Source organism: Ambystoma mexicanum, chromosome 10 (genome assembly GCF_040938575.1).
Source record: "Ambystoma mexicanum isolate Mex_15411 chromosome 10, UKY_AmexF1_1, whole genome shotgun sequence".
Classification (NCBI taxonomy): domain Eukaryota; kingdom Metazoa; phylum Chordata; class Amphibia; order Caudata; family Ambystomatidae; genus Ambystoma; species Ambystoma mexicanum.
The window spans coordinates 1,507,439,383-1,507,457,140 of record NC_090932.1 but is presented as its reverse complement, the minus strand read 5'-3'; the positions used below and the strand labels follow the sequence as shown (position 1 = coordinate 1,507,457,140).

General features: G+C 48.3%; 1 protein-coding gene across 4 annotated transcripts in view; it reads left to right on the top strand.

The window, feature by feature from the left end:
• SBNO1 (strawberry notch homolog 1) overlaps positions 1 to 17,758 on the top strand; it is a 2,127,865-nt gene that overhangs the window by 1,284,912 nt on the left and 825,195 nt on the right. For all 4 annotated transcript variants that reach the window (XM_069619669.1, XM_069619670.1, XM_069619667.1 and 1 more), the window contains one exon: positions 2,498 to 2,633. In XM_069619669.1, the coding sequence (XP_069475770.1) occupies positions 2,498 to 2,633 (136 nt within the window). The remainder of the gene's footprint in view (positions 1 to 2,497; positions 2,634 to 17,758) is intronic.

Sequence of the window (17,758 nt, the reverse complement as noted above, 5' to 3'; positions counted from 1 at the left end):
CTTACTGGCGGGTCCAGTCAGCCAGCTAGAGCGTCCAGTCAGCCAGTGGCAGAGCTGGACGGGGTGGTGCTGGCTGAGGTGACTGCTGGTGGGACTATGGGCACACGTCCTTGAATCGCCTGCTGGGCAACCAACATTGACTCAGCTATGCTGGACTGCACACTGTTTCCTTCCCTGACATGGCGTGCCAGGGTGACGATGGTGGTCGCAAATCGTCCTATGGCCCTGGAGAGCCGACGCACTGACGTTGCGTTGCTCTCATACTGCAGCCTTGCCTCCTCCCGCTGGTGCATGGCCTCTTCACGCTGCAGCCTGGCCTCCAGCTGCCTTTCCACAAGCTGCTTCAGGGTGGCCTGTTGTTCTTCAATGCGCTGCATGCGTGTACTGAGCTCAGCCATGGAGGGTGTTGGGGGTGCATGGGGCTGTGTAGTGTTTGGAGGCTGAACTGTAGGCCATGGATGGATGACCGCTCATCCGTGTTGTCCCCCTCACCATGTTGTACGACTTCGGCCTGCATGGCCGGGGCACTGTCATTACTAGATGCAGCCTCCTCAGCAGTGAAGATGGGCTGCAAGATGGCATCCGGGGACATGGTGGGTGCCTTCATGGGTAGGGTGGCGTCTGCTGGTGCTAGTCAGCCCAATGCAGCTGGTGCTTCTGTGCCAGAGCAGCTAGCATCATCCTCCTGGGCAGGAGTGCTGCGTTGGGTGCGTGCTGGTGGCCGCAGCGTCGCCTCTTGGCCGTCGTCGCTGTCACTTGACATGGCTGTGGTGGTACAGAGGGCATGCTGTTAGTTGTGTGATGTTACTTGATGTGTCCATCACATGCATCAAACTGAAAGATCCATGACCACTTGCATGTACACACTTATGACTATTGATGCACTCAGGTGTGTGTCTCTGCTTCCACTCAGGCACGCACTGCTTGCATGTCGTGGAGACATGCATTGGGTATGTTACTTGTCATGTGGGTGGTCAGTGGGTCCATTGGGTCACTCCTGCCCTGGCTGGGGGGTGGTCAGTGGGTCCATTGGGTCACTCCTGCCCTGACTGGGGGGGGCGGGGGTGGTCAGTGGGTCCATTGGGCCACTCCTGCCCTGGTTGGGGGGAGAGGTGGTCAGTGGGTCCATTGGGTCACTCCTGGGGTGCATTCACACTTATGACATTGTACTTTGTGCACTTACCAGCATCTGCAGGTGGGCTCACTCCTGCCTCTGTGTCTCCGATTCCATGGATGCCCTCGAGGTGCAGGACACTGCTGCAGCGCTCCTCCCACGATTGCAACCTGAAAGGGGATGCAGGGCCTCCACCGGTGCCAGTGCTGTGCTGGCGGTGTACATCAATGTGGTTGCGCACCGTGAGCCTGAGGTCATCCCACATCTTATGGCAGTCCTTCACAGTGCGTGTCGTCACACCGACCGGTGTGCACTTGCGTGCTGCCTTGGCCCACACCTCCTTGCGGCGTTGCTGTGTAGCGCGCCGCTGGTCTGTGCTAAAGAAAATGTCTGCATGCTCGGCAATGTGTTCCACCAGTACTGTCAGCTCAGCCTAACTGAAGCGCTGCTTTTGCTGTTTGCGTACTGGGATCCTGAATGCCATGGTGGTATATGTATTCTCAGTCTCGGGGAGGTGTTCTGACCTGTGGTGTCTGAGGATGGCAGTAGATTGTGCTTCATATAATGGGCGCCTCTCCGTTTCCTTTTTTTTCCGCGGTCATGGTATTTCCGCTTCCGGTGATTCTGTGTCCGTGATGGCGGTTACTGACACAGGTTTTGCACTGGTTTGCGGTATGTCCGTGTGCGTGGGGGTTTACGTGATGGCAGTGACACAGTTTCCGCCTCAGTGTGTTGCACGCGACCCACATGCCTAATCGGTCGTTCATTCCGCAACCTTGCGGTCGCGGGACACGGTGTCACAGTCGTCACTGACTCACCGGATTCCAGCCCGGCGGGCTCGTATTGAGGCCCAATGTCCTTTTATTCAAAGGATGTCAAGGTTTTGCTGCTGAACACTTGCAGGATTTTCAGCACGAGTAGCACATAGGGTCTCCATTTCCAGCTGTAAATGGGTTACAAGTGAATTGTAGCAAAGTACCATTGCCAACACCATGTGGACTTAACACAGCAAACTGTACTAGATGATTTGCCCAGGGAAACCTGGGCATCCTTTGGGACCCTTCCCAAAAGTCGTAAGCTCTCTTATGGGACACAAGTTAATTCCCTAAGGAGGACTTGGATCAGGGCTCCCTAGGGAAGTTGGTCAATGAATCTGTTCAGGTGAAACAGTTTAGGAATGTACACCCCCATCAGCTATGAATGAGATGACAACCAATGAAAGTCTTGGAAAAGCTACTTCCATTACTACAATTGTCACCTGGAAAAAGCAATATTTTCTGATTTGAGTTTAATGGTGCTACATGCCGAGTGTGAAATGGTCAACATGAATGGTTATGAATGTGGATACTGCAGAATATTAATAATGTAAGTTTCTTCTAACAGAATATCGCCATTATATCTGAAGCTGCCAGCTCTGGTATTTCTTTGCAAGCTGACCGGAGAGCTAAAAACCAGAGGAGAAGAGTGCACATGACTTTGGAGTTACCTTGGAGCGCTGATAGAGCAATCCAGCAATTTGGTGAGTTCCCCTAAATGTATTTGTATTTTTGTATTTTATTTGTATTTTATTAAGCACCTTAAACCAAAGCCCTCTAAATAGGATACAGAACATTACAATATAAATGTATAAACCATCAAATCCAGAAAAGAATCACTCAAGAATGTTGAAGTGGGTAAGATTTCAGGGAACCATGAAACAGAGAATAGCTACAGAGCAAAGAGGAAGAACATTCCAGTGTAGAGGAGCAAGGAGTTCAAAGGAACAAAAACGAGACTGTGCACAGGGGGGACGAGGAGCCAAAAGTAGGAATTGAGAAGAAGAGCGAAGAGAATGTGAAGTAGAATGATATTAGAGCAGTAAGATAGGTGGGAGTAAGACCATACAGAGATTTAGAAATAAGACAGAGAAAATTGAATTTAATTTGAGAATGAAAGGGTTGCAAACCAAGTGTTACAAGAGGTAATTGAGTCCAGCGACAAGAGAAGACACAGAAGATGAATAGAAGAATTAAACACGGATTTAAGAGGTACAAGACGAGAGTTAGGGAGCCCAAGCAGGGATGATGAACAGTAGAAAAGTCGAGAGAAAATTAAAGAAGTTTAGATGCTTGAAAGGTAAGAAATGGACTAGCCTTACAAATCCTATAGAGATGAAAATGACAGTAACGGGAAGTTAATAAGATTTGATAGGAAAAAGATGGTGTGTCAAAGTAAAGACCAAGATTACTAGTGATGGTTGAGATAGAGAGCTTAGATGGATGAAAGGATATAAAAGAGGGTGCAGATGAGGAGAAAGAGTGTTGGCAGGAAAGAACAATATCTCTGTCTTCCTGGCACTGAGGGTGAGATAATGGGAGGGGAGGACACCTAAGATTTAATTACAACCAAACAAGAAGAAAGATTGTGATGAATTTCAAGAGAGAAAGACGAGAAGGAAAGAAATAATTGGGTGTCATCTACATAGAAATGGTGAGATAGGCCAAAGCCACAAATAACAGCTGTAAGATAGGATGTATAGAGAAAAAAATAGAAAGGGACCCAAAACGGACCTTTGAGGCACTCCATGGGCAAGCGAAAATGACTCTGAGGACTTGCCCTCCCAAGTGACCGAAAATGTTCTGTTAGCGAAATAAAAGTGAAACCAAGACAGGACCGAACCTAAAAGACCAAAAGACATAGTGAAGCCAAAAGTAAGGAGTGATCAACAGTCTCAAAAGCAGTCGATGGATCAAGAAGAATAGGAAAGGATCAGTGCTTAGAGTAACGTGCAGAAAGAAGAGAGTTATGCACAGAGATAAGAGCAGTTTCTGTAGAGTGAAAAAGGTGGAACCCAGATTGAAATTTGGGAAGAATAGAACAATTAGCAACAAACGTGGAAATCTGAGAATAAATAAGCCATTGCAGAAGTTTACAAAGATAAGGGAGTAGGGAAATAGAATGAAAGTTGGAGAAAAGCAAAGGGTCAGCAGTGGGCTTCTTCAAAATAGGAATAATAGATGCATGCTTAAATGACATGGGAAAAGTGGAGGTGGAAAGACAGATATTGAAAAGGGAGACAAGATAGGGTACAAGAAAAGGATAAACCTTAGGAATTAGCGCAGGGGGACTCGGGTCAGTAGGGGAAGCAGTGGGGTGAGCTTTAGATAGCAAAAGGAAAACATCAGAGTTAGAAACAGGAGCAAAGTGAGAAATGAAGGCAGAAGGAGTAGGAACTGGAGAGGGCCAGGGCCGTTGGGGTGACTTGGATGCCTCAATGTCCTGACAAATGTCCTGACAAAGAGACAGAACTTTTGAGGAAAAGAAGTGAGCAAAATCTGAGGCAGAAAGTAGAATTAGCAGAATGATCAAGAGTAGGAGTAGAGAGAAGACAGACAAAAGTTTGAAAGACACCTAGGGTGAGTAGACTGAGTTTGTAAAAGATCTGAAAAATAAAAACACTTAGCTGAAAGTAAACAGTCTTCATAAAGAGCATGATAAGAGAAATAATCGGAGCAATCAGGTGTGGATTTGGTCTTGAGCAAACGCCTTTCAAAGCGACTAAGACGGTGCAGGTGGGAGGAGAGCCATTGTTGAGAAGGTTCACTACGAGTAGGACAGAAAGGTAATCGAGGATAGAGTTGATCAAGGGAAATGGTAAGAGGTGAGGAAATGGAGGAAGCTGCCTCATCGGCATTAAGAGCTGAGAAAGAGAGAGGAGAGGAAAGAGCAGAGGTACAAACCGCATTAAAGAGTGAAGAAATGAAATCACATAGATCACGTCGAGGAAAAAGATGAGCCAGGAGAGAGAGGGGAAGAACGAGCAGTGTCTTGTGGGAATAATGAAGTAGAAAGTAGATACTAATCAGAAAGATAAACAAGAAAAGATGACATAGTAGAGGCAGTAAATGTCGAGATAAACATCAAATCCAAGGAGGAGCCAGAGGTGTGTGATGGTGTGGTAGAGTGAGGCAGAAGAAAATGAGAATCAAGAACAGAGAAAAGGAGTAGTAGAGTGTGTGGACGACAGATGGAGATTAAAGTACCCTAAGAGTACACCAGGGGTAAGAGTAGGCAGAACGTGAGACAGGAGATGGTCAATGTCTTCACAAAAGGAACCAATGGGACAAGGAGGACGATAGACAACAATGGAAGAAATAGAGAAGGGTTTTGAAAATATTTTGTAGATAAATTAAAACAAAGTATAAGTCATAAGAACAAGGGAAGAAAAGGAAGAGCAGTAGAGTATGCCAGTACCCCCCCCACGGGTAGTGATTCGCAGAACATGACAGAAGGAAGTCTAAGTTGTGGTGAATGTGGCAGCAACTATAGTGTAATAAGGCAGAATCCATGTTCCTGTAATGCACAGAAAGGGTAAGTTCAGTCTTAGAAATAGGTCCAACACTGCAGCAGATGTATTACACACAGACTTGGCATTCCAGAGACCCAGGTCGGTGGCTGCAGAGTTTGGAGGTTAAATGAGATTTCTGAGAGTATGTGTGCAGGTAGAATTTGCAGCAAAGTGCTTGTATTCCGGATTCATAGTGATAATAACTGCCACAAGTGTGTATAATGTAGCCAGCACCTTAATGAAAACAAGCTTAAAGCCAAGAAATGATTTACCTGGGCGTGCTGGAGGGAAGAAGACGGGACGAGGTAGCTTTGTTCGTGCTTCATGCCACGTGCCTCGCCATGGACAGCCGAACACCACTTAGTCCGACTTCGCCTGGTCTTTGCCCAGGCTGGATGTTAAATGTCAGTTCACTGGATGAAAGTGAGGCAGGGGGCGTGGCCTCAGGTGTTGCTCATCAACGCAGATGCTATGGCCTGGAGGAGCGGGCGAAAACAGTAACTATAAGATGGATTGATGCATTGAGAAACTAATTTCTGATGTTTGTTAATCTGCTTAGAATCACATGCTGTGCATATGGCCAGACATCCAGTGGTAAACTCGGAGTATTGCATCTTGTCTTTCGAGAATCAAAAGGGGACATCGACATAGGCGTGCCTCTAACACTATCCCTAACGTGACATGTAGAGTACCCAAGATCCCTCACTCGTCGAGGTGCCTCAGATTGTTTTTTTCCGCCCAGCATACTGGTCGTCTTGATGCGGAGGTCATCAAAGAACATTGCTTATTGTCCCCTTCGACCTTTGGCCAATTAGTTATATAAAGTAATCAGATCACCCTATCCGTCCCTTATTTCAGCGGCTGTTCTAGATCTCCGCCGAAGACAGACGGTGATCCAGTCAGCGCTGCCGACCATGTGGCCGGGCCTTCCGCCAGCCTACACCTTAGGGAGAGTGGGGTCGGGTGAACATTTCTATACAAACTGAGAATGCCTTTGCCTTTTCCTCCTCTTTCCCTTTTGCTCTTCATCACTCTACCCATCCTCAGCTATGCAGAGGACTCCATTTAGGTTTTGCCCAATTTGTAAGAGCAAATTTGCTTGGAAAGATGGACACAAACAGTGTAACCGGTGCTTGCTCATCGATCACAAAGAGGAAGGATGCGCGGCTTGTAAGCTCCTCCGTCCTAAGACCTTAAAAGAGCGTAAAGTCAAGCTTTGGGCGGCCTACGGTGTGTCGAAAGCCGAATTTTCTCCCACTGCCGCAGCCACCGAATGTGGGGACGGCGAGAGTGACGATCAGACCTCCGAACGGGAAGTCGTTGACCTTTCAACGGAACGCTCGTGTTCTGCATCGTCTGTCCCCGGCCCCGCTAGGCACGGCTTAGGCACTGCTATGGGGAAGTCGCACCCCGGCGACAAAGACGAACATGTACATGGCACTAAACACAACCCCAAATCAATCGGCTAAGCCGAAGAAGACTTCAGCGCCAACGGGTACACCAGGAACTCCGGCAGCACCCGCTGACCGTCAGGATCGGCAGCCATTCCCGCAGCCGCATATGAGCCTAGTGACCAGGTCATGTAAAACAAAGGGAGCTTCCCATAAAACAACAGGTACCGTTTAGACGCATCACAAGAAAGCGGCCGGCAAAGATAAGGGTACGGTTCTGCTGAAGAGTGCGGTCGCCAAAGCCAAGGCCCCAGCGCAGCCACTGATGATAAGATCCTGGCAAGGGTGGCCGCCGAGGACAGGGCCCCTACTCTGCCGAAAAGGACTCCCTCACAATCGACGGCTGAAACTAAGCACCTCCCGTCTGCGGAGGAAGTCGAAGACAGCCTAGCAAGAATTGTTTCTGCCGATTCTCTAAGACGGCAGTCAAGGGATTCTTCAAGGCTTACGGAAAAGGCTAAGGATCCGCCGAGATCCAGGGATAACCTTAGCAGAGTACCGGAAACCACCCTCAAGTTGAAAGGGAGTCGCAGGGACGCCCCACCTCTATCGGTCCCTCAGGAGGAGTTCTATGAGGACGAAGAAGGGCTGTCCTTGAAGTTAAGACATAAATCTCGATGTTTTTCGACGGATGAGTATGTTCAAGACCCTTTTCCACCTCTAGACCACTCTAGGTCTTCAGTTTGGACTAGAGACACATTTGGAAACTGCATGGAAAGGCTGGACAGGTTTGTTTCCCGTTCAGAACAACCCACACCAAGAAGGCCACAGGATAAAAGCCCTTTTAACCCAGTAGCAAATTTCCCAAGGCTTTTTGACCCCTCTTTGGAAGAGGGCATTTACAACTATGACCTAACTGAAGAGGACATTCCTGCAGACACTCAGAATGAAGATCAATTTGCCAACCCTGAGGACATGCACGATTACATTGAGGGGTAGGAGGAGAACCTGCATATAGATGACCCTCAACCATGGCAGTCCCCAGATCCACAGGATCCAGCTGCCATATCTTTGGACAACCCCCAGACCACCCCCACTAGACAACCTTCACCTGTGGATGATCAATTGACGTTTAACGTCATGTTGTGTAATGCAGCTGAACAGTTTAAAATTGCCACAGAAGAAGCTGCCCCCGAAGCGCACTTCATTGAAGACATCCTCAAGGAAAAACCGCCAATCAGCCGGGCTATTCCTCTTCTCAATTCAATCAAATCCCTGGCCCCTTCCTATCAACACCTGCTCTCGCAAGAGGTGTCAACCCAAGAATAGAGAAACTCTTTCGTCCTTCTCCCTAGGACCCTCTGTATATCAGAGTTCACTCCACCCCAGATTCTTTAGTGGTGACTACCACAAGAAAATGAGCAGGGGTCCCTTTGTCAACCGGCGTGGCACCCCCTGACAAATAAGGAAAAAGACTTTACGCCCTTGGGAAGGTCACGACCGCAGCAGCGTTCTCAACACTTATTGCCAACAACACAACATTATTGGCCAGCTATGTGGATGTGCAATGGGCCTTAATATAAGAAGGCCTACAAGAGGTTCCCGAACCTCTACGGACCCGTCTCCTCCCCACAGTCACTGAGGGCCAGCAAGTTAACCAGAGCATACTAAAGAACACTTTAGATTCTGCCGAAATGGCTGGCTGATCCCTAGCTCAGGTTACACTCCTGAAAAGACATGCGTGGCTACGGAACTCTGGATTTAAGCCAGAGACACGAGCGTTGCTGATAAACCCATAGAAGAATCCAACCTGTTTGGGAAGGCGGTCGATGAGGCCCTCGAGACAGCAAAAAAGGAGCATGAAACCTTAAAAACTCTGGACCAACTTACACAATTACCCTCCACAAGACGAGGATCTGGGACCAGACGGCTTTTTCATGGCCAACGCTTCCCTCAACAACAATAATACTCGGGAACCAATTGAAACTCTCCACAGGGAGCCAGCTACTCCACCCCGTATTCCCAAAGGGGTCAGCGGCGTGGGAAAGGAAGAGGCCGGAACTCTACCTCTAGAGGCACCCCGGCCTCGGGCTCAAAATGACCCGATGATTCGGGTCCCCTCCCATGCCTCCCCGGTCGGGGCCGGCTAACATCGTTCCTTCAGGCATTGGAGGGTATAACTACGGACAAGTGGGTGCTGAAGACTGTAGCCCACGGGTACTGTATAGAGTTCAGCCGGTCCCCAACATTCAGACCTCCACGTGCAAGATGACTGACACCAGACCAATTTGCATACTCCTTCAAGAAGTCGAGACACTGCAAGAGAAAGGAGCCATAGAAATCGTACCTCTCTCACAGGTAAAAGAAGATATTTATTCAGTGTACTTCCTTGTACCCAAAAAGGATCTAACCATGCGCCCTGTTTTAGATCTGCGCCCAGCGAACAAATTTGTAAAGCCACAAAAGTTCTGCATGGTCACTCTGCAGGAAGTGATTCCCCTGCTATCACAGAGGGATTAAATGGCAACATTGGACATGAAAGATGCATACTTATATATTTCAATGTTGCCAGCGCACAGAAAATACTTCAGATTTATGATACAAGACAAGCACCATCAGTTCAAGGACCTGCCTTTCGGCATAGCATTGTTAGGGAGAATTCTCAAAAATGGCTAATTTCCCTTAGCTACTGAGTCCCTCAGCAGCTTTGCTGGATTTGTAGGGTTTATTATTTTCACCTGGTAAGAGTGTGAGCCTTTTCCCCCACTCTTACATGTGTTTTGTTGTGTGTGTGTTTACCAATTGTGTGATCTTGGGCTCTGGAGCCTCACCTACTCCATGGGCTTCATTTTATTTGTGTGTTACACAGCACCTTCAGTGCAGTGACACAGAGTTGTCCATTTAGACTTCCCACTGACACCATTTTTCTGGGACTGACTACTGTCTCCCAGAAACATGTAAAGTTGCCATTAACTTCATGTAGTCTCTTTAAATCACAGACCCAATACACCCCATTTTACATGGAGTATTGGAAAGGGTTAATTTTTATCCCTTTTTGTCTTTTTCTCTTGGAGCACTGTTTTGCTCCCTTTTCATCAAGACTTTGCTGGTGGCAGTGGTAACTACCCTATTTTTCATACGGCGGTTATCTTAACCACGGTATTGTTTTAGGCTATTTTATTAGCCTTGAACATAAACCCGCTTGACCAAATATATTTTATTTCAGCTCCGGCTGGGTTTATGCACCATTTCTTTTTGTAAAAGTCTTTCTCGTGTTTTGCTCTGCGCGCCAAACCAGGTTTGCTTCCTTTGTTAGCAGTCTTTACGCAGGCTTCTGCACAGAAGCCCTCCTTAAGGCGCTTGAAAATCTGGGTAGGCAGGATGCGAGGGAGGGGTCTTAGGACCCCTGCCATGGGTTCCTTTGGTAACACAAGTCCCACTCCTGTTTGATTGGCTGGGTGACTGTCCTTGCCAGGACAGCCACCCTGCTGTGTGAATGGGGGAAAACTGCATAAAAAGCAGGTCTCTGGGACTGGAAAGGAGTCGCCACTGGAACGAAAGAACCAACGAGGAGCTGACAAGAGGATCCCTACAACGACTGAACCGCCTGGTGAAGCCCGGCTGCATGTCCGAATCTTCAGAATCCGACGACAGAGAAGATCCTCCAGGAATCTTCTTCTCTTGAGCTTGAGACCAACCAGTTCACCCAAACTTCAAGCCAGGTCCCCTCCTATGGTCGAATTCGTTGTACAGAGCTACAGTGGGCCGGATAGCCAGGAAGGTCGGACCCTGCTTGGGTTTTAAGGAGCGCACCTTTTATTCGTCGTTTCGCTCTGCTGCTGGTTTCTTCCCTGGGTAGTGCAGGACCCTCCAGTCTTCCTACTTCTTGTCAGTCCGACAGTCACTTCAGGAACCGTGAGCACTGTAGTTCCTCTTGCGCAATTTCCCCGAGTACCTGTTTGTGCGGTTTAATTTCTGTCTAACTTTCTTTCCCTCCCTTTTAAATTTCTGGAGTGACATTTTGCTCCCACTTCATTTTGTGAGCTTAACTTGTCTGGAACCTTTTGGGAGTGGTGTGGTGTATTAAGAGTGTGATTTTTGAACTGCTTTACTTTAGTGAAATGTTATACAACTGATGTGTAAATAAATGTATATTCTTTTACTCAGAAACCTTGAGTCAGGGTTTGTTTGAATCATAGTAATTGCTGTCCTTTGTGTAACTATTTGATACTGCTCACTTGCCCTTGAGATAAGTCTGGCTGCCGATCATTACCACTTTTACTGTGTAGTACAGACTTGTACCAAAGGTGAATTTGTACTGTCACTTGTAGTCTGAATTGCGTGTGGTGTTCCCAAAGGGTACTGCATATAATTCTGCCTAACAAGCATCTGCACCAAGGGTATTTACAAAGGTACTAGCGGTGGTAGCAGCACATCTGCGCAGGCAATCCATCCCGGTCTATCCTTACCTCGACGACTGGCTCATAACAGGGGACTCTTACGAAACATGTCCGTCAAACACCCAAAAGACGATAGATCTTTTATTCAATCTGGGATTCTCTGTCAACAAGAAAAAATCCAGCCTTGACCCCAGTCAGGTCAAGCAGTTCCTAGGGGCTCTAATTCGAACAAAGGACGGCCTCGTCTTCCCCTCCAACGAGAGGGTTCAAAACATGTTGTTTCAAATCCCTCAGTATGTAGCCAGTCGAAAGGTGACGGTACACAAGGCTGTGCGACTGCTAGGAATGATGGCGTCATGTATCTCCTTGGTTCCTCACTTGCGTTTGCGCGTGCGTCCAATGCAGGAGTGGCTCAACAGCCAGTGGTGTCAGGCCAGCGGACAGTGGGACGATATAGTGGTTGTCTCGCCGGAACTAGTTCTCTTGCTACGGTGGTGGTCGAGGGAGAACCTCTTGAAGGGGAATCCTTTACCAGCCCTTCAGTGGAAGCCACTCTAACTACAGACACGTCTCTCACAGGGTGGGGAGCTCACCTGCTTCAACAAACAGCGCACAGAGTTTGGTCGTCAGAGATAGCACCCAACCACATAAACCTGTTGGAACTGTTGAAAGCACTAAAAGCTTTCCAAACACAACTGCAGGGGAAGACGATCCTGATCCTCATAGACAGCACCACAGCCATGTATTATCTGAACAAACAAAGGGGCACTCATTCTCCAGGGCTGTCCAAACTGTCCCAGAACATTTGGAAATGGGCTCTCAAACGCAACATGTTCTTGTTACCACAACATGTTCCAGGGGAACTCAATCTTCTCGCAGACGTACTCAGCAGAGACTTCCCGTTGCCCATGGAGTACGAATGGCGATTACACTGAGAGATCGTCTCCAACGTTTTCGCAGAATGGGGCTTCCCAGAGATCGATCTATTTGCAACTCTGGAGAATACTCAATGCCAAGATTACGCCTCCAGCTACCCCAGAACCGTTCCAAGGGGAACGGACTCTGGATAACATGGTCAGGGAAATTTGTCTATGCTTTTCCCCCAACTCCCCTTTTCAACAAGTTAGTGCACAAGATGCACCAAAAACCAGTCATAATGATAACGGTGGTCCCCATGTGGGCCTGCCAACCCTGGTTTGCTCATCTGATGGAGATGTCCCTATCTCCTCCAGTCAAACTGCCTTGCCTGTACAACTTGTTGTCGCAAGCCAGAGGGGGACGCTTCACCCATGCCCGCAGACATTGAACTTAGCGGCCTGGCTCCTGAGGTCATTGAGTTTGGACACCTGCAGCTCCCTCAGAGATGTATGGACAGTCTCGGGGAACAAGAAAACCGAACACTAGATATTGTTACTCCAGTAAATGGAAACAGTTTGTCATCTGGTGCAACTCAAAGAGCATTAACCCGATTAACTGCTCTCCCACACACATTGTTTTGTACCTAACTCACCTACTTGACTCAGACCTGGTTTTTTACTCTCTAAAGGTTCACCTAGCTGCGCTTTCAGCCTACACTACATCACAACAGAAAGTGTCATGGTGTAAGATACCAGTTAAGGCTTTTATGGAGGGAGTGAAAAGAATTCACCCGCCCATTTCTAACCTAGCTCCCGGATGGGACCTAAACGTGGTTTTGACTATGCTTATGGGGGCCCCTTTCGAACCCATGCACAAAGCAAGTCTTAAAGATCTCGCCTATAAAACTGCCTTTTTAATAGCTATTACCTCCATTAGGAGAGTAAGTTAAGTGGAACTACAAGCGCTGTCAATCCTAGATCCCTTTGTAACAGTTCACAAAGATAAGGTGGTTCTACGCACTCACCCTAGGTTCGTGCCCAAATTCATTTCCACGTTCCATGTGAACCAATCGATACAACTACCAACGTTCTTTCAAAATCCTTCAAGCCTGGGAGAAAGAACCCTGCACACACTGGATATACGCAGAGCTGTCATGTTCTACATGGAAAGAACTCGACCACTAAGAAAAACAAATCCGTTTTTCGTTTCAGTGGCGACAGGAATAGGAGACGCAGTCTCCAAATCCACTATCTCTAGATGGATTGTCAAATGCATCACACTCTGCTACAATCTTGCTAAGATAGAGCTGCCCTTCAAGCCTAGAGCACATTCCACTCGAGGCACTGGGCGTCCATAGCATTCATTGAAAATGTTCTCCTTGAGTCCATTTGCATAGCGGCAACCTGGAGTTCTGTACACACCTTTAAAAAACACTATTGCCTAGAAACTCATTCTAGGTCTGATTCTCAGGTGGGACAGGCAGTACAGAGACATCTTTTCACTACTGTTCCTTCTCACAACCCACCTCCAACTCCGGATACTGCTCGCTAGTCTATGCACAGCATGTGATTCTAAGCAGATTAAGAAACATCAGAAGACATGCATTACTTACTGTAAAAGCATTTCTGATGGTTGGATCTGCTTGGATTCACACGCGCCCACCCTTCCTCCCTGCTCCGATGGAAGGAACATAGACATTTTGCCACTTTCTTTTCTGTACTCACGATAGTCATACGGCTCCCTCACGGCAGAAAAAATACAATCGGAGGGACCTCGACGCGTGAGGGATCTTGGGTACACTACACGTCACGTTAGGGATGGTGTTACAGGCTCGCCCATGTCGACGTCCCCTTTGAATTCTCGAAAGACAAGATACAATACTCTGCAGTTACCACTGGATGTCGGACCATATGCAACCATCAGAAATGCTTTTACGGTAAGTAATGCATGTCATATTGATACGTAATTTGATTTTACAAAGTGTTTAGATGAAGTTCTAAAATCAGCCCCTGGGAAGAGGATTTTAGGAGGCCACCCTATTTATGGTAAACTGGGAAGACATGAGAGGTTATCCAAAACCCAATCAAGGTAGAGTGGATGAGCAGTCAAGACTTAGTCTGTGCAAAAATGTGAGTGTAGTCTAGGGCTCCAATTTGTCCACACAGAACACCAATAAATTAAAGTTATTCACTGCAGTGACTATAGTGCTCACTCATATTCAATGCCCCTCTTTCCTCCATCCTTGTGGGTGTCCCCCAAAATGGGGATGGTACCGCTAACTTTGGCAGCAAAAATTTGAGCTTCCCCTTTAAATTTAATATAGCATGCAGGGGCACGGCCTCGGGCGTGGGAACGCCCGCTGAGGCCACGCCCTTCGCCACATCACCTCGGTCCCCTTTGAACACATCAGACACTTCGATACCTTGCTACACCTATACATATTAGCCCTTGGCATGCTAGCGGGGGAACGTGAGTGGGAGGTATGGAATAAAGGGGACTATGGACTATGAGTGCTATAGTCACTAGAGTGAGTAACTTTAATTACTCATACGTCCCATCCCCTTTTTTCCATCCTTGTGGGCGATTCCACCGAACAAGAACTTAGGGTGGAGCTGCAACAGCCTGCCTAATATCTAGGATGAAGCAAAAAGGTTCTTCAAAACCGCCTGTCCATACTCTGCATCGCGCCAAGAGCTGGTGTCCAGTGCAAAGTGCTTAAAGAAGGCCGATGGAGTGGCCCAATTAGCCGCCTTGCTGATGACATCCCAAGAAGCTTGTCTCTAAAACGCGAGTGCTGTGGCCTTAGCTCTGACCGCGTGGGCATGAATGCCCTAAAGAACAGGTTTGCCCCTGGCCGTGTAGACCTCCAAAACAGCCCTGACCATCCAATGGGCGATGGAAGCCTGAGAGCCGGGGAGGAGCCCCCAAAGGTCATGAACGCCGCCTCAGACTCCTGAAGGATATCGTCCGGGAGAGAAATCTTGAGGTCCAAGGAATGTAGGGCCCTCTCTGCCTCCGAATGTGGGTTCGGGAACAACACCGGCAGGCAGATCTCTTGATTCAGACAGAAACAAGAGACCACCTTGGGCAAGAGGTTTGCGTGAGTGCTCAAGATGACCTTGCCGTTATGTAATGTGGTGAAGGACTTGCACCAAGACCACGCCTGCAGTTCACTAACCCTGCGTGCAGAGTTGAGAGCCACCAATAGAACAGTCTTCAGCATCACTAAGCGGATGTCCATAGAGTCCATCGGCTCGAAAGGCTTGCGTTGCAAAGCTTGAAGAACCACATTGAGGTCCCAGACAGCCTACGCATCGGATGAAAACGCCTAGACAACCCCTTAATGTGGGCCTTAACTACTGGGTTGGCTGCCGAAAACACATGCTCAGGGGAATTCCTGCCATATATGTGTGGCAAGTATCCATCTAAACTCCAGAGCGAGCCAGGTGTGCTGAAAAAGCCTGTACGTCATCCAGAGGACAGGTGACCAGGTCCAGACCCTTGTCGCGAGCCCGATGGCAAAACCTAGTCAATTTACTTTTGTACTGGGACTGAGTTTAGGGCCTTCTGGCCTGCCGAATGATGTCCCAGTTGTCATCTGAAAATTGAGCATGCTGAAGCCTCAGTTTATTTGGAACAAGGCCAGTTTGGCCAGGTCCGGATGTTCCATTGCCCTGCCGCCTCAGGAAGCCCCTGCTGGGGATCGGAAGATGTACGGGGCCCTGTGAGCACAACTGCAGCAGGTTCGAAAAACAGGCTTTCGAAGGCTAGTGGGGGGCAACCAGGATGAGGCAGCAGCCCACGGAAGCCTGGAACTTGTGAAGGGTCCGCTGAAGCACAGGGGCAGGCGGGAATGTATAACACCTATGGTTATGCCGACAGATCTGGAACCCGTCTCCCAGTGACCACCAACCCTGACCTGCCCATGAGGCAAACTGGGGGCACATGGCATTCAGGGTAAATGCAAACAAGTCCAGGTATGCGATCCCCCTACGCTGGAACTGGCAACTGAAGGAGTCGTGCAACTCCCACTCATAGTTGTTGAAACCCTAACGACTCGCTTGATCCACTTCTGCATTGCTGTCCCCCGGCAGGTGGACTGCAGAAATCCAAGTCCTCTCTGTAAGGGCCCATTCCCAGATCGAAACTGCCTCCATGCAGAGATGGTTGGGGGACGGGTGCCACCCTACTTGTTCAAGTTAAACATTACATTAGAATTGTCCGTCCTAGTGGGAGGCCTTTAAGGCTGTGATAAGAGGGGAGGTGATAGCCTTAAAAGTGTCCAAAGATCGACAGCGATATGCTTGTGAGAGGGAGTTAGAGCAGAAGATTGCTGACCTAAGGGGGGGAACTTGCTCGCTCTCCCTCACTACGATTGAAAAGAGCCCTGCGACATGTGGAGGGACAGCTAGATGTGTTGCGCACTAAAAAAGCCTAGAGAGGCCTTCTTTATCTTCGACACCATTATTATATGAAGGCGAACAAAGCTGATAAATACCTGGCCAGGCAGTTAAAAGCAAAGCGGCAGGAGTGCTCGATCAAGGGGTTAAAAACCTTGCGGGGAGAGATGGTTACCACCACAAATGGCATGGGAGAGATCTTTAGAGATTATTATAGGAAGTTATATTCGTCGGACAACCCTAATGGGGAAGCCCAACATGTCTATCTAAAGGGGATAAGTTTACCCCGGTTGTCAGGGGAAGATCAAGAAGCCCTGGAACGTGAAATTGGTGAAGGGGAAGTCAGACAGGTGATAAAAGACGTGCATGCTCACAGAGCTCCAGGCCCTGATGGGTTCACGGCGGCATTTTATAAAAAATACTCTGACACTCTGGCCCCACTACTGGCAAAGTTATTCAATTCCTTCAGGGAGGAGGGTACTGTGACTCATTCGATGAATGAGGCCAAAGTCTTTGTCTTTCATAAGATCGGGAAAGACCCAGAGCTTCCGGGCTCTTATAGGCCGATTGCTTTAATAAACCTGGACACCAAAATATATGCGAAGAGCCTAGCGGCGAGGCTGACCACGGTGCTTCCTAAATTGATCAATAAGGATCAGTCTGGCTTTATCCGGGGCCGTAAAACGCATGATAACATCCGGCGGATTATCCACTTGATAGAAAAGATTGGGCTCAAGCACGTACCAGCAGCCCTCCTGGCTCTAGATGCCGAAAAGGCATTTGACCGGGTAGAATGGTCAATGCTCTTTAGGACTCTGGAGGGGATGGGCTTTGGTGAGCAATTTTTGAAAATGGTTAAGGCCAATTACAACACCCCCTCGATAAGAATTGTGGTGAATGGGGAGATCACGGACAGGGTGGCGTTAAAGAGAGGGACTACGCAGGGTTGTCCACTTTCGCCACTTTTGTATGCAGTTTTTCTGGAGCCGCTGCTACTCAAGATCAGAGAGCAACATGAGATTGCTGGGATGGGTATTGCAGGCATCCAGCAGAAGGTAATGGCGTATGCGGATGACATGTTGGTGCTTCTTACGGATCCGTCTCGTTCCCTTCCGGCGCTTTGTCGGGAACTCGAAGTTTGGGGCGGTGTCTGGGTTGAAGATTAATAGGAATAAGTCGGAGGTCCTGGTGTTAGCAGGAAATAGGGCGGAGATAACGCAGGTGGCGACGTCCCTGAACTTGAAAATAGCGAAAGGAGAGATCAAATA